Consider the following 17,765-nt stretch of genomic DNA (forward strand, 5'->3'; position numbering starts at 1 on the left):
TTTCAGCTAATTTTAGATAAATATAATACATGAAATCATACTATTCTACACTTAGAATTTTGATAGAGTTCTCTGCAGTTTATCAGTTCAGATTACATTCATCAGAAAAACCGTCCTATTGGATGCAGTGGAAACTAGTTTCTAATCCCAAAACTTACAGAAATTGCAGTTTTCATTTTTGCATGTTGATTCCACTCGATGCATGTATCAATTTCTGTTCATTTATATTCAAAGCTTTTGTTTCTTTATTGTTTTACCCATATTTTTCTTAAAAAGTTCCGAGTGCTGCACCCCAAGCTGTTACTGGGCAACCTGTCAGTAAAAATAGTATCAAGGTCACATGGAAACCACCTCCAGTCGAAAAACACAATGGCGAAATAGAAGGTTATAGAATCTATTTCCGTAAAAATGATAGCGACTTGACTGACGAGGATGCTACTGCTGTCAAGGTCGGCAAAGACGCCAGAATGTTGATGTTGGGCGAACTGAACATTTGGACCGATTATAAGATATGGGTCCTGTCCTTCACAACAGTGGGGGATGGCCCGCCATCTCCTCATGTTATTGTACGGACCCAAGAAGATGGTAGGTAGTCATGGCAACATATAGCTGGAGTTATCCCCGTTGGAATGATTTTGTTGTATTTACTGATTTTAATAACAAAATTGGTTAAATGGCTGGATTTCTGTCAATGCTTTAATCATCTGTGTGTGTTTGGGAGGGGAGGGGATTTATCATTTTGTTTTTCACACCACATGTCATTCACATTGTGTTTTTGTTTTAGTTTTCATTATTCATCAGTTCCCATGCATGCTGTATACAGCATGGTCTAACCATCAACCAGATCCATTTTACACTCAAGTTTCTCCTATCAATGGTTGCTGTTGTTTAACCTTAATCCAAGACAAGCCAAAACATAGAATTACTTTAACCAGAATTAATGCCTTCATCAAAAATAATATGCAGTTGAGAAAAATATTTGATGTCTAAAAATATCATCAGAAGTCTTCATATTTCTCATTCTGTCTGCAACCTTCATCGTCAAATTCAGGAATATATCTTATAAGGTTTAACTTTAACTGATTCATTTTGTTTTCCTATACATGGACCAACATTAAAAATCATCAAAGGCAGTGGAAATCAGTAACCATTGTCCCTTTACAGAACTTTTTCGTGACTGTCAAACATAAGGGTTTTGATGTAGATATGCACTGAAAATTTTATCCTTGAGAATTCATTAGATAGTTGAATATAAACCAGTCTCAACAGATGGTAAAGATAGCACCTGGTGTATGAAATTAGGCAATAATCTTACACATGCACTCTTGTAACCTACTAATCAATTTAGTATTTTAATAAATGGAACACTTAGACATTCTCTTAAAAAATATATAACCATTCCCCCTTATCTGACATTCTGTATTCATATCATTTCAAACAAAAAAGTTAGTTGTGCTGACCACTCATCTGTTACTTGTTTCAAAGATTTCTTAACTTTATGATCATACAAGAAAACGGTTGGGATATCCCTTTGCTGTACTTCCTGTGATGTGAAAAAATTTAAGGCTTCTTAAATCAATTGTGTGTAGAGATCTACATCACTAATCATACAATTATAGGAGAGGTGTAACTATACATCAGAAAAATTATTGGTACTTACGGTGATGCAATATTCAGTAAATATTCAATTCAATCCGCTGTATCAATTACTGTGGATTCATTATTATTCGTTGGATACCAATTTTCGTGGGTTTCGTGGGTACAGGTGAACCACGAATTCATATGTTCAACGAATTACAAATTTTCTATAGGCTTTGTACACAGAAATCGGCAAACCACGAATTCAAATATCCACGAAAATGTAGGTTTTCCTCAATCCACGAAAATTGATACCCACGAAAATAAATGAATCCACAGTATGTAGAAATACTTTCTCAATTTCCTGCACTTTGATGTTTGCATAATTTTCTGTCAAAAAAATAATTTTAGAAGTCAATTTTAGATATATGAAATCATATTTTGATATAGTTCCTTCCAAAGGGGATATTTATTTAACAGTACCGTAAGGAAATTACTGCAATGTGAATGGTTAACTCCTCTACATCCTTTGACTCAAGAACAGGTTAGACCTATTCTTATCATTATGTAAAATCATTGAATTCAGTTTGCTTCCTGGAAGTTAATTTTTTGCCTTTTGAAAATTGTCATGATTTATTTGTAATCACCATAAGCAACATCATCATCATAATCATAGCAATCATCATAATCATAATCAAAATAATCAACATTATCATAATCAACATCATCATCATCATAAAACATTTTGATTTAGCTATCATCTATAGTTATATGTTTAGCTTGACAGAAATCCTTCAGAATAATTCTTCATTTTGTTGTCTTCTATGATATTCTTGTTCTGGAGCTCAGAATTGTAGTATGAAATAAAGATTATAAAAAAATCAAAACTCAGAATCATTCAGGCAAAGAAATAAGGGATACTAACTTGATAATATTGGATATGGTGTTGCCCCCCATATATATGACCCACATATTTATAAGTTTGGTGTTCTTTTTGCTTAGAAACAACAGGTAAAAGGTCAAATTATCAAAATACTTGACTGTCTTTCATTACCCCTTTACCTGTTGTCTGGATGGCAGACTATTGGGGAACCAGTTATACATGTTAGAACTAATATTAGAGTTATCTCTCTTGGACTGTAAGTATGTTGATGTTTGATGTTAGATGTTGCATGATGCATGTGTGTTTGATTTCCAGAAATTATTCTGTATGATTGTAGTGCATTCAAGTATTGTTTCTGCAAAATATATTTTTTTAGTTATTTGTTTCCAGTTATAAGGAAATGGGATTCTATTTATAATAATATGGTTACTGAAGAATTTCACAAAAAATTTAAGATGTTAGTAACAATTCAGTTATCTTCTTAAATTTAATAACAACAAGATCAACTATGGCAGTACCAGACATTTTAGATTTTATTTAAAGGAAAATGCAGATTTCCAATTTTTAGACGTGAAATAAATGGATGAAAAATCTAATTATAAGCAGATTGTAAATGGGACATGTATTGGTATACCCAAGTCTTTCTGTCTCTCAACCTGTCATATGAAAGCTACAGAATGCTTTGATAAAGTTTCATAAACTTGTGTTGATATTTGAATCAGTGGAAGTAAGCTTCCGTTTGATTTAAAATATTTTTCTGTTTTACCAAGAATTTCAGGATTTTAGCTGTAATATTTAAAGCAATTTTTCATATATCGCTCACAACCTTGAGTATGCTTGGATTTATGTACCCTCAAGATTTAAGTAAATTTTCCATGTGAAGAATACCAACTTTAAATGCTCAACTACATTGACTTACAGGGGCGGATCCAGCCATTTTTAAAAGGGGGGTTCCCAACCCAGGATAAAGGAGGGTTCCAACTATAAGTCCCCATTCAAATGCATTGATCGTCAAAAAAAGGGGGGGTTCCAACACCCGGAAACCCCCCCCTGGATCTGCCACTGACTTTAAACTTTGAATATGAATATTTTGCGCTGTAACTACAATTGTTGAAAGTAAGCTCCATTTTGATTTTGGATATTTTCTGATTTGCTTTTCCAGATTTGTGGGATTTAAACACAGAAAATTAAGGCATTTTTATATGCCCAAGGGTTTCCTCTTGCAAGATTTTCTACTGGACCTTTTTACTTACTCATTTGCAATATTCCCTTTTATTCTTGCAACAATATCAATATATGTTTGATATGCACATATATGCTAATTCAGTCAAAACAGAGATATCTTTGTATTAATTTAAATTATGCTAATTTTACAATGAGAAATATATGTATGAATCATTCAGTAAGAGGTCATGAGTCATTACCTGAGCTTACACCTTTATATCGTTTAATCATAATAATTGTACTAGATTTTGATCATAGGTTACTAACTCTGTTAATGCGTTTTTCTTCCAAATGAGCAAGATTTTTTTTAATTTTGTTTTTTTGAACCTCATAAATTTTGGTAGTTAGAACCCCTCAAATTGCTGCAAAAGATGGCACACACCATACAAATGAAAATACATAATTCTACAGTTAAGTCTGTTCAATTTAAGTCCATTGTTTGGCATAACTTTGATTGGATAGGGTGAAAGTAATTACTGGCTAACATAGTAGACACAAATAACTGTATTTTGTCTGATGACATCAATCACATAATATATATACAATGTATATACAAAAAAGGTCAAAGATGTTACTTGGCTTTCACATGACCCCCCAGAGGGCCAACCATTACAGAAGTTGCATACTCTGTTTTTTTTTCTATAGAAAATATATTGAAAAGTCTTGTTAAGAGCTGCTGTGTCAACATTTGGTATGGTAGGAAGGCTTCTTGCAAGGATATATTACATTGGTTCAATTTAGTCAAGTGTTACATTGTACCCAGTATTGAAAAGTCTACATGAAATAGATTCTCATCAGATACTTAGGCAAATATTTTGGTATGGCCAACTGGTAGTACTGACAAGAGTGGAACCTACTTTTTAATTTGTTCCTTATGTTTTTGGTATTTTCTTTCCTTGTCACTCTGCAACTTTAAGATGGCTGTCTTCATATATGAATGTTTCTTATGGAAAATAAATGGTAAAAAATTGTGACAACTGCTAAATCAATTGAAACCAAATATGTCCGGAAGTAACCTGGGAAGATATTGACCAAGTGGTTTTACTTTGGTTCTGATTGGTTAACCAATATAACTACCATTATGGGGAGCTTTGTTTTTCATTGGACCACATTGGAAAAATACTGCTTTAACCATTGGAAACAAAATATTTTGTGATTTTACATTGAAGTATTGAAGGTGGGTTTTTAAAAGTTATTGCCAATTGGTATACCAATGCTGCCACCAACAGTTTACTTATTTTCATATTGTATTTAGGTGGCAAATATATGGAACTGTCAAAATGGCCACTGGTTCAAGATTTTATCAAAAATTTGATCCCAGTAGGAAAATTGTGAAACTGCAATGAAATCTTGGACATTTTGGTAATGAAGGGTTAAGATATGTTCTATGAATAATATGCTTGTAAAGTTGTAGGGTTTAATACTGAAACAAGACTCCATGTAACTATATTTAAATGGTAGCTAGTCTGTTGATACATGTATATTATATGTTGTTTCTAAACTTCAGTGCCAGGGGAACCTAAAAGTGTTAAAGTGGATGTCGTCAACTCAACCACCTTATTTGTGGAATGGAGACCTCCTGTATCACATAAAAGAAATGGAATTATCCGAGGATATTATGTTTATTTTATACCATTGGACGATAATGATAATCCTAAAGGCCAGGAGAAATATTATGATACAAAAGATGGCAGCATTGTGGAGGCTGTGATCACTGAACTGGATCCTAATACATTCTACAGGATAACAGTCGCTGGTTATACACGAAAGGGGGATGGTGAAAGGAGTGAAGAGAGGAAAATAAAAACATCTGGTCCAGGTATGCTGAACATTTATCTTTTCCTACCAAAAAAAAATGTGATGATTTGGTGAAATTAATGTTATTGAGTAAAAAATATATATATGTAAACAAAAATTAGGAGATATATATGTAATTGAGACAGCAGCCCACCAACAGCAAAAAAAACATACAATATATTGATGTCATCATACAGCCTTCATAATAGACAAATATCAGAATACATGTATAATATATAGGTCAAGTTCTAAATTACTCAATGTCTTAAAAAAAATGCCAAAAGGTCTTGGTTCACTTTGGACACTCTGGCTTCCTCCATCATTAAAAACTGACATCTACAATATAGCTAAAAGTGCATGAAATACCAACAATTAATAGATTTAGCGACGCCTATAAAATGTCTTCAACCATCACCAAATTCACTGAAGAACTTAAACATTAAAAATATATCCAAAGACTAACTTGGACAAGTGGCTGTATTAACTTAGTTATTTTAGCAACAACTCCACAAGTACAATAACTGTTGTTAGTTACATATGGTTAATGGTTAACTTAAAACAAAGTATAATTAAAGAAATGATTACTGGTTTCCATTGCAGTTCCTTCAGAACCAAGAAATTTTGATGTAGAATTAGTCAATGCAGAGAATCCCTCAGTTAGCATGAGTTGGCAAAAACCACTACATGTTCCTGGTGCACTGAAGCACTTCAGAGTCTCATGGGGACGTAAAGGAGACCTGATATATGCTAAAGTACTATCCTATAGTAGATACAGTTTCGCTACAGACAAACTAGGTATGAAGGTTTTAGTAAAGGGTTTGTCCTACAGACAAACTAGGTATGATGGTTTTAGTAAAGGGTTGTCCTGCAGACAAACTATTTATGTAGGTTTTAGTAAAGGGTTTGTCCTACAGACAAACTAGGTATGTAGGTTTTAGTAAAGGGTTGTCCTACAGACAAACTAGGTATGTAGGTTTTAGTAAAGGGTTTGTCCTACAGACAAACTAGGTATGTAGGTTTTAGTAAAGGGTTTTCCTACAGACAAACTAGTTATGTAGGTTTAAGTAAAGGGTTTGTCCTACAGACAAACTAGGTATGAAGGTTTTATTAAAATAGGAAACTGTATGCACCGAAATTAATGTACATTTTTGTCGAGCCTGCGACAAAAAGCTCGACATAGGGATAGTGATCCTACGGCGGCGGAGGCGGCAGCGTTAGCTAACTTCTTAAAAGCTTTATATTTTAGAAGGTGGAAGACCTGGATGCTTCATACTTTGTATATGGATGCCTCATGATACGAAGTTTCCGTCAGTCACATGTCCAATGTCCTTGACCTCATTTTCATGGTTCAGTGACTACTTGAAAAAAAAGTTAAGATTTTTTGTAATGTTAAATTCTCTCTTATTATAAGTAATAGGATAACTATATTTGGTATGTGCGTACCTTGCAAGGTCTTCATGCCTGTCAGACAGTTTTCACTTGACCTCGACCTCATTTCATGGATCAGTGAACAAGGTTAAGTTTTGGTGGTCAAGTCCATATCTCAGATACTATAAGCAATAGGCCTAGTATATTCGGTGTATGGAAGGACTGTAAGGTGTACATGTCCAACTGGCAGGTGTCATCTGACCTCGACCTCATTTTCATGGTTCAGTGGTTATAGTTAAGTTTTTGTGTTTTGGTCTGTTTTTCTTATACTGTATGCAATAGGTCTACTATATTTGGTGTATGGAATGATTGTAAGGTGTACATGTCTAGCTGGCAGGTGTCATCTGACCTTGACCTCATTTTCATGGTTCAGTGGTTATAGTTTAGTTTTCGTGTTTTGGTCTGTTTTTCTTATACTTTATGCAATAGGTCTTTTATATTTGGTGTATGGAATGATTGTAAGGTGTACATGTCCAACTGGCAGGTGTCATCTGACTTTGACCTCATTTTCATGGTTCAGTGGCCAAAGTTAAGTTTTTGAGTTTTGGTCTTTTTTCTTATACTATATGCAATAAGTCAACTATATTTGGTGTATGGAAATATTCTATGATGTACATGTCAGTCTCGCAGGTTTTATTTGACCTTGACCTCATTTTCACGGTTCACTGCTCAGTGTTAAGTTTATGTGTTTCAGTCTGTTTTTCTTAAACTATAAGCAATAGGTCAGCTATATTTGTTGTATGGAAGGATTGTAAGCTGTTCATGTCTGCCTGGCATGGTTCATCTGACCTTGACCTCATTTTCACGATTCATTGGTCAATGTTTAGTTTTCATGGTTAAGTCTGTTTCTTAGAAACTATAAGCAATAGGTCAACTATATTTAGTGTATTGAATGATTGTAAGGTGTACATGTATTTCTCGTTTGGTTTATATGACTTTGACTTCATTTTCTTGGATCATGTTAAGTTTATGTAATAGTTGTAGTAAAGCTTTCATTTAGGACTATCAACATAACATCAATGGTTAGTAAAGAAGGCGAGACATTTCAGCGTGTGCACTCTTGTTTATATAGTTCCAACTTTATATTAGATAATTGCATATAATTTTGTGTAATTTGTCTATAAATACATGTTTACTTTTTAGTCCCCTACTGATGAAGTCGAAGGGGACTTTAGGTTTGCACTCCGTCAGTCCGGCAAATCAGTTTTCCACACTTTTTTCTTTATGCTTGAAGATATTGATTTGATATTTGGTATATTGTTTTATCATGACAAGTTACAGATCAAGTTCCAATTTTGTTCCAGTCTGATAATTTTGTGCAGAGTTATGGTCCTTGGACTTAGAAAATTCACTTAAATAATCAGTTTTCCAGACTTTTTTTCTTCATGCTTGAAGATATTGACTTGATATTTGTTAAATAGTTTACACTATGACAATTTATAGATCAAGTTAGCATTTTGTTCCAGTACAATTAATTTTTAACCGGTAGGAGACTATGTATTGCTATGCAATACTCTCAGAATGCTTGTTATTTACATAATAAAAATGCATGGACTGTTTAGATACGGAATTCTTTTCTCATAAATTGAAAAATTTAGGAAAGATTTGATGCATGGTAAATTTTCATATTTTAAGAAAAATGCCTCACCTTTTTTTTTTCAGACAAAGGTGCAACATATGAATTCCGTGTACAAGCTGTGAATGAGAATGGTGTCGGACATCGTGCTGTTAAAACCCTGGACATCCCTGATGGAGGTAATTAAGACATTATTGTACCAAACTTCATTATATGTCAAATGAACTTATTTGTGACTCAGATATAACAAAATAGAGCTAGCCACTTGTAGCAATTTCTATTTTGTTAATTGATACAAATTTGTAAGTCTTCCCTTAACTGTCTGTTTTTGTCTTGCCTTTGGCTTTCTTTGTAATGCCAGGGCATATAGTGACCCTAGATTCAATTGTTGTTATCCATCTCGTCAACATTAAGGTCAAGTCTCCAGTGAAAGTTTTTTTTAGACATCACAAACTTTGTGAAAACTTGATGGAATTTTACGAAACTTTGACAAGCTTTTCCATGATCCAGAGCAAATTTTGAAAGAAATGAAAAAAAAATTTTTTTATATTTTACTGACAAATCGACTTTTTTGGAGTTAACACTCATATAGAAACTAGGTTTAAATTAAACTAGGTTTAAAATTTTTGAAACAACAGTAAGCTTTTTTCTTCCTAAATGTAAACTTCGGAAACTTTTACGGAATCCTTGTTATAATAAAGGGATACCATCCGGACTTAATTTTTTATTAAAGATAGATTTGAAGAGAAAAATAGAATAGTGAAATAGAAACTAAAAATCTTTTTGTTATTATTGAAGTTATGAAAGTGAAAGACAGCCCTTGGTTTAAAGGTTAATGTTGCACATGTTTCATAGATCTTTGTAGATTGTTAGGAGTGGTATAATGTCATTATACTTTGATATTTATTCTCTCAGTTTTATTTTTATGATTGTTGTATAATTTTTTATGTTTTAATGCCCCACCTACAATAGTAACGGGCATTATTTTGTTCCAGTCTGTGCATATGTCTCTCCATTAGTCTGTCAGTCACTTAGCTGGTGAAAGTTATGTTTTATACCATAAAGTATTGGTCATATTAACTTTAAACTTGGTGCACATCCTCATAATGATGTGAGCTTTTACGAATTATTTGGTCCTGCCTCCTCGATCATTCTCATTTGACATTGAGACTTTTGCACAGTTTATTATTTTTAATTAATGTATTTCTATGTTATGTTAAATTTATGTTATTTTTTCATTATCACAACTTGTGTTGTATTATTACATAGTACCTGCTGGAGCCCCTCAAAATTTTACCGTAACGGGTGTTAGTGAAACAACTATTAAATTAGAATGGGATCTGCCTGCCAAACATCTGCAAAATGGTGAAATTGTCATGTACCAGATGATTTATCATAAACTCGCTGAAATTGATGTGGAAGATTTAAATCTGACATCTACAGAATATACAATCACTGGACTAGATATGAACACTGACTATGTGTTCCAGATTAGAGCATTTACCAGTAAAGGTGCTGGCCCTTGGACAACAAAATTGATCTTCCACACTTATGGACGAAGTAGGCCTTTTTTTTAAACTTTGGAATGAAGTCTGACATTAGAATACTAACAAAAATATTACGACAAACTAATTTACCAAGCTCTGAGCAAGATGTTAGAAAATGAGGAATTATTGTACTAACATCTCCAGATTATACACGCACGACATTATATTTAGTGTGAATACAGTCTATGCATGCACATCACTATATTTTCTTTGATTTTTACAAGTGTACATGCACACTCTTTTGTATTTAGTGTGAGTTTTAAACCAGCATGGTAGTATCTATTAATTTCCAGGTAAAAGTAGAAAAACTAGCAGATTTTTGTTAACAAGAAGTTAGTGCTTTATTGTTATGCACTATTTAGTTATAAATGCATTTATCTAATAATATCTTTGTTTTCATACATTTCCTTAGTTTTGAAGAAATAAAGGAGTCAGTTCACTCAATAATCAAAATGTTTTTTACACCTTGTTACAAAGAGTTTGCATATCAAACAAAAATTCAGTAATTTCTATATATGCTTTGTATTGATATATTCAATAGCCAATTCATCAGTAAATGAAAATAACATTTAATAATAAATGTGTATGAATCTGAATTCTGGGTTTACCTTCAATAGGAATGCTCAAAGCCAAAAAAATTGATAGCCAAGGATGTATTACTCAACTATCTTGTAAACATTTAATTTAACTGTTAATTTGTTCAGTACAATAAGATGTCAAAATTAGCAAAATATGTTTTTGTAACAAGCCAAAGATGTGACTAAAGTGGAATAATCTGTAATTTAAGATACTATTCATAATCAAAAGTTCAAGAATGAATACAGGTCTAATTAGAAATTATAATACTTTCTGTAAAAATGTTTTTTGAAAAGCAAAATTCTTTATTGTGGCCTAAGGTAAAATGAATAGTTTTGGGAAAATTGTTTCATTATCTGATAGTCCTGAATGCTGTATTTTACCGTCAATCAAATTTTTGTTAATGTGAGTGCAATTTTTTTCAGCATTCTTTATGGGCAGTTTAAACTTTAATTAAAACTAAATGATACCAAACTATATCACCTATATCAATGAGTTTACAATATATACAATTTTTTTTTTAATATGTTAGTTAGTGCAAAGTTTATAGCCTAACAAATGCATTCTCATGGTAGAAAAATATTATAAGATTTAATCAGTGTATATAAGAAATATGGTTTATAACCATATACATTGTAACATGTCGCTTGAGGGTGTGAATGCAATATGATAAACTGCCTTGGACAATATTCATTAATATTAGTGTGTGAACCCATTGTAATATTGTACGAGATATTTTATCTAATTGCAATCTGAATTGAAACCATATTAGACACTGTATGCACAGCTCTTTCAGTGGTTCCCAAGGCTTTAAGAAATCAACTGGACATTTGGTCTGTAAACCATTTTTTCTTAACTGGACCAGACTCTTTTTTACAGGACATTTACACATATGATTTAGACAAAATCAAATTTGTTACTGGTCATTTGGTCCAAACCAATTTGTACTGGCCTTTGCCCAATGCCCAGTGACCTTGGGAATGACTGCTCTTTCAAAATGCTTTGCATCAACTCTTTAGTGATTAACAGATGTTCAGGAAAAGGGACAAAGTATGCATATAGATGTTTTTTCAGCATGAACTATTTACTTATAAATCCAGAAATACTTAACCTTTAAGGTATTATTTTGAGGTACCATTAATAAGTAAACATCCACCTTACTGAGTGCAGTGCACTAAAAGTTATGTGGATAAGTAAAATAAATATGTACTTTAGTTCTCAGTGGAAAGCATTAGAGATAAGATTATTTATTTCCTGTTATTCTACAGTATCTAACTTATTAACACTGTTTAAGATTGTTGCCTATGTACATGGTATCTTTTTTGTGAAGAAATTCAGGATCTTACAACAGATATTAGTTATAGATGGTTATCAACTACAAAATCTCTTCAGTACTTAAATGTCAGTTTTTGCATATTAATAAAGGCAAAAGATTCTAACTTTCTGTAATAAAACCTTAATCTTGTGTTTCAGTGCCCCCTGCACCCCAACAGGTTGTGGTTAGTAGAACCAGTTGGAAGACTATCCAGGTCACATGGAATGAACCCAAAGTCCCTGTATCTGGCTATCGGGTCTCTTATAACCAGTTTGATGTAGAGAATTTGGAAAGCTGGCCGTCTATTGACATTGGTCCTTACACAGTGGCAGAGATTACAGGATTGGAGAAACAGTCGTATGCCATTAGAGTGTCAGCTAAATCATTAGATGGAAGGTTTGGAAATGCTTCTGCTGCTGTTCTGGCAAATGTACCTACAAGTAAGTAAAAAAAAAAACGGCTGTTCTATCAAATGTACCTACATGTAAGTTAAAAAAAAAAAAAAAGCATTCCAGCTTAGTTGTACATTAAATTATCTTCAATAAAAACAGTTGGTAGTTTATATGGAAAGCTGAAAGTAATTGAAACGATTTAGTTTGTTTTGAAATTGAAGAAAATCAGTCTTATTTTGTATTTTTCTTTTATTACCTTAATTCATTTGAAATGGGTTGGGAATTCTATCTAGGTAAAAATTGTGACACACAAGAATTCTATTTTTCTTAGGTGGACTGATCTTTGAAATGGACCATACTGGGGTTGAACTTTCACAAATCGATTCTTAAATGCAAACTTATTTGCAATAATGACTAAATTAAAGAAATAAATTTACACAGAAATTAAAGAAAAAAATTAAAAGAGATTTTAATATCTATTGCAGGACCTGAAAGAGATGACATCGTGACAAATTTCCGTGTGACACTGAGAACATCAACCACTATTAACCTGGCATGGGATCCTCCTAAACAGATCGGTATCAATAACTACTTAGTAAGTATCACAGAACTTCATTAATGTAGATACATGTTTTAAATTATTGACTCCATGACACCAATAAAGCTACCTTCATGATTGTCTAATCCAAAATTAACTTTAGAAACTCTTTATTTACTATAATGATGGAATTAAGAAATAACGCTTCTTATACGTTGCGTGGGGTATAGTGTTTTTGACCCGTCAGTCCTGTTCTTGTCATAGCAACTCCTCTGAATCCACACAACAGAATTCATGAAACTTTGTAGATGTGCATATTGACAGAAAAGTATAAAGTAAATAGGATCAGAAGTTTGGGTCTGGGATCACAGTGTTTATTAAATAGACACATTTTTGTCTGTTAAAACTCATTTGTACATGGTAACTTTAATGCTTTAGTATTATTCTGATAACAGACATATTTTAGGTAACAAAAATGTAATCTAGGCATAGTCTGTTTATCTAGTTATTCATTAAATTTACCTTAGGGCTAGGCCAGAAAAAATTGTTTGGGGAACAAGGCTTTTCAAGGAAAGTTGTCAGGGACACAGCTTACGTGTGGATAGGAATCAGGACTTTTGGCAAAATACTATATATTTTGAATCGTTACTAAAATTGTTTTAATGGTTCATGAAAAAAGGCTGTGCATTTCCAGAATTCAATTTGCTGCAATAATCCTTAATTCAGATGAATTGAAAAACCTGATAATGTTTAATTGATAAGTTGTAATTGAAAAAAAAAAACTTGCCTGTAATTTATTTTTAAATCCGTTTTTATTCAGTTTTAAATCTGTTTTATAGTTGGAGATTGTAGGAATGAAGTTTCAACGTTTAAAAGGCCAGATAAGTTCACAGAACTTGTCTCCTATTCAACCAATCAATATACCCGGTCAGTCAACAACATTCGTGGTACCTAATCTGGTACCCAAGGCTAGATACAAGTTCAACATAACTTCCTTATTTAGAAATGGAAAAAGAGGACCAGAACAATATTTAATGGCAGAAACCAGACTTGAAGGTAAAGTTCTTTAAATTTAGAGTATTTCCATTTGCAGAATTCTATATTTATACATTAGAATAGATGGATGTCATGTCAAACCAAAAATGTCTTAATTCAATGATAATACAATGTACAAAAATCGTCAATTTGCATTCAAGCTTGACTTTTTTAAACATTTTGTGTTCTTCATCATAGATGTATATTGAACTGGTTCCTTTTTGCTTTACAGCACCTAGAGAAGTTAAGAGACCAGAAATAGAAAAGATTGAGAAAGGGAATATAAAATTCAGTCTAACTGCAGCATCTGAAGTGAATGGCGGTATAAGTCATTACTATCTTATTGTTGTTCCAATACTAAACAGCACAGTCCTCAGAAGACCTCAGGATTACCAATTTGATGAGGTATTTACCATAATCAAATATCATAATCTTATTGTATATATTTTAGACTTTTTATACCCCTTGCCAAAGGAGGGGGATACACAAGTTTACCTCTGTCCGTCTTTCACATGAAAGTGTTGTTGCATTTTCCACAGAATCTACAAATAAGAACTTCCTAAAATTTGGTATGAAGCATCGTTAAGCATGAGTGATGTGTTTTCTCATCCGTCCCACATCTACTTCCTGTTTACTTAATACCTATGATGTGTTTTCACATCCGTCCCACATCTACTTTCTCTTTACTAAATACCTATGATGTGTTTTCACATCCGTCCCACATCTACTTTCTCTTTACTAAATACCTATGATGTGTTTTCACATCTGTCCCACATCTACTTCCTGTTTAATAAATACCTAAATATTCATTCACATAATGACCATGTATGAAATTTTTGTGGCTCACCAGCTGGTAAAGTATAGATATGAAAATATGTTTGGTGACTTGGTCAATTTTTTGCTACAGTATTTTTTAACTTCGATAGTAGTTTGATATATGTGTTAACACTCCAATTAGTTTCTGAAAAAAAAAAAAAAAAAATCTGATTTGGACATAGATAATATAAAAATAAGGAGATGTGGTAGGATTACCAATGAGACCACTATCCTCCAGAGGCCAAATGAAGTGGATGCAACCATAATAAATGTTTAAAAAATCAATGTTACAGGAATTTGTTATTATTATGATTCGATTACCTTTGACCTATATAATATTGATCTTTTTATGATTTATTTTAAGCTTTTTGATGACCCACTACCTCCATCTTTCTCTGCCAGTAAACCTTACATAGCGGCCAAGTTCTCCGCCAACAGACTGCCATCACTATTTACATTAGGAGACGGTGATGAGTATGAAGGATTTATCAACCGACCCCTGAACAAAGACTGGAGATATAGAGTGTTCCTTAGGGCACATACCGTAGAACAGGTAAACAGTCTTCTATGATGGGGTAATCTCTACATATATTTACACTTAACATAAATTAAATGTATACATTGAACAGGTAAATAGTCTTCTTAATGGGGTAATCTCTACACATATTTACACTTGACATAAATTAAATGTATACATTGAACAGGTAAACAGTCTTCTGTGATGGGGTAATCTCTACACATATTTACACTTAACATAAATTAAATGTATACATTGAACAGGTAAACAGTCTTCTATGATGGGGTAATCTCTACATATATTTACACTTAACATAAATTAAATGTATACATTGAACAGGTAAATAGTCTTCTATGATGGGGTAATCTCTACACATATTTACACTTAACATAAATTAAATGTATACATTGAACAGGTAAACAGTCTTCTATGATGGGGTAATCTCTACACATATTTACACTTAACATAAATTAAATGTATACATTGAACAGGTAAACAGTCTTCTATGATGGGGTAATCTCTACCTATATTTACACTTAACATATTTAAATGTATACATTGAACAGGTAAACAGTCTTCTATGATGGGGTAATCTCTACATATATTTACACTTAACATAAATTAAATGTATACATTGAACAGGTAAACAGTCTTCTATGATGGGGTAATCTCTACTTATATTTACACTTAACATATTTAAATGTATACATTGAACAGGTAAACAGTCTTCTATGATGGGGTAATCTCTACATATATTTACACTAAACATATTTAAATGTATACACTGAACAGGTAAACAGTCTTCTATGATGGGGTAATCTCTACACATATTTACACTTGACATAAATTAAATGTATACATTGAACAGGTAAACAGTCTTCTATGATGGGGTAATCTCTACACATATTTACACTTAACATAAATTAAATGTATACATTGAACAGGTAAACAGTCTTCTATGATGGGGTAATCTCTACATATATTTACACTTAACATAAATTAAATGTATACATTGAACAGGTAAACAGTCTTCTATGATGGGGTAATCTCTACACATATTTACACTTAACATAAATTAAATGTATACATTGAACAGGTAAACAGTCTTCTATGATGGGGTAATCTCTACCTATATTTACACTTAACATAAATTAAATGTATACATTGAACAGGTAAACAGTCTTCTATGATGGGGTAATCTCTACCTATATTTACACTTAACATATTTAAATGTATACATTGAACAGGTAAACAGTCTTCTATGATGGGGTAATCTCTACATATATTTACACTTAACATAAATTAAATGTATACATTGAACAGGTAAGTAGTCTTCTATGATGGGGTAATCTCTACACATATTTACACTTAACATATTTAAATGTAAACATTGAACAGGTAAATAGTCTTCTATGATGGGGTAATCTCTACACATATTTACACTTAACATATTTAAATGTATACACTGAACTGGTAAACAGTCTTCTACGATGGGGTAATCTCTACATATATTTACACTTAACATATTTAAATGTATACACTGAACAGGTAAACAGTCTTCTACGATGGGGTAATCTCTACATATATTTACACTTAACATATTTAAATGTATACACTGAACAGGTAAACAGTCTTCTATGATGGGGTAATCTCTACCTATATTTACACTTAACATATTTAAATGTATACATTGAACAGGTAAACAGTCTTCTACGATGGGGTAATCTCTACATATATTTACACTTAACATATTTAAATGTATACACTGAACAGGTAAACAGTCTTCTATGATGGGGTAATCTCTACATATATTTACACTTAACATATTTAAATGTATACACTGAACAGGTAAACAGTCTTCTATGATGGGGTAATCTCTACACATATTTACACTTAACATAAATTAAATGTATACATTGAACAGGTAAACAGTCTTCTATGATGGGGTAATCTCTACAAATATTTACACTTAACATAAATTAAATGTATACATTGAACAGTTAAACAGTCTTCTATGATGGGGTAATCTCTACATATATTTACACTTAACATATTTAAATGTATACATTGAACAGGTAAATAGTCTTCTATGATGGGGTAATCTCTACACATATTTACACTTAACATAAATTAAATGTATACATTGAACAGGTAAACAGTCTTCTATGATGGGGTAATCTCTACATATATTTACACTTAACATAAATTAAATGTATACATTGAACAGGTAAATAGTCTTCTATGATGGGGTAATCTCTACACATATTTACACTTAACATAAATTAAATGTATACATTGAACAGGTAAACAGTCTTCTATGATGGGGTAATCTCTACATATATTTACACATAACATATTTAAATGTATACACTGAACAGGTAAATAGTCTTCTATGATGGGGTAATCTCTACATATATTTACACTTAACATAAATTAAATGTATAAACTGAACAGGTAAACAGTCTTCTATGATGGGGTAATCTCTACACATATTTACACTTAACATATTTAAATGTATACACTGAACTTTCATATGAAGTTTT

The 17,765-nt window shown here is 32.2% G+C and overlaps 1 protein-coding gene and 2 long non-coding RNA genes across 10 annotated transcripts in view; 2 read left to right on the top strand and 1 right to left on the bottom strand.

Annotated features, from left to right (window-relative positions):
• LOC127727252 (tyrosine-protein phosphatase Lar-like) overlaps positions 1 to 17,765 on the top strand; it is a 151,786-nt gene that overhangs the window by 117,068 nt on the left and 16,953 nt on the right. For all 5 annotated transcript variants that reach the window (XM_052234738.1, XM_052234741.1, XM_052234739.1 and 2 more), the window contains 10 exons: positions 277 to 585; positions 5,193 to 5,504; positions 6,083 to 6,277; positions 8,573 to 8,665; positions 9,756 to 10,046; positions 12,083 to 12,364; positions 12,802 to 12,911; positions 13,694 to 13,910; positions 14,122 to 14,294; positions 15,070 to 15,258. In XM_052234738.1, the coding sequence (XP_052090698.1) occupies positions 277 to 585; positions 5,193 to 5,504; positions 6,083 to 6,277; positions 8,573 to 8,665; positions 9,756 to 10,046; positions 12,083 to 12,364; positions 12,802 to 12,911; positions 13,694 to 13,910; positions 14,122 to 14,294; positions 15,070 to 15,258 (2,171 nt within the window). The remainder of the gene's footprint in view (positions 1 to 276; positions 586 to 5,192; positions 5,505 to 6,082; positions 6,278 to 8,572; positions 8,666 to 9,755; positions 10,047 to 12,082; positions 12,365 to 12,801; positions 12,912 to 13,693; positions 13,911 to 14,121; positions 14,295 to 15,069; positions 15,259 to 17,765) is intronic.
• Positions 15,276 to 17,165, top strand: LOC127727253 (uncharacterized). 3 transcript variants are annotated; one of them, XR_007993830.1, is made up of 4 exons: positions 15,276 to 15,334; positions 16,091 to 16,318; positions 16,470 to 16,545; positions 16,996 to 17,093. It is a non-coding gene; the product is annotated as an uncharacterized LOC127727253 (long non-coding RNA). The 3 variants fall into 3 exon arrangements; XR_007993829.1 differs by lacking the exon at positions 15,276 to 15,334 and adding an exon at positions 15,512 to 15,561 and having other exon boundaries at positions 17,071 to 17,165; XR_007993828.1 differs by lacking the exon at positions 15,276 to 15,334 and adding an exon at positions 15,512 to 15,561.
• On the bottom strand, positions 16,310 to 17,027 carry LOC127727254 (uncharacterized). Of its 2 annotated transcripts, none has more exons than XR_007993831.1 (3): positions 16,954 to 17,027; positions 16,804 to 16,878; positions 16,310 to 16,351 (listed from the first exon to the last, which is right to left on the bottom strand). It is a non-coding gene; the product is annotated as an uncharacterized LOC127727254 (long non-coding RNA). The 2 variants fall into 2 exon arrangements; XR_007993832.1 differs by lacking the exon at positions 16,310 to 16,351 and adding an exon at positions 16,359 to 16,427.

Source organism: Mytilus californianus, unplaced genomic scaffold, assembly GCF_021869535.1.
Source record: "Mytilus californianus isolate M0D057914Y unplaced genomic scaffold, xbMytCali1.0.p SCAF_19, whole genome shotgun sequence".
Taxonomy (NCBI): Eukaryota; Metazoa; Mollusca; class Bivalvia; order Mytilida; family Mytilidae; genus Mytilus; species Mytilus californianus.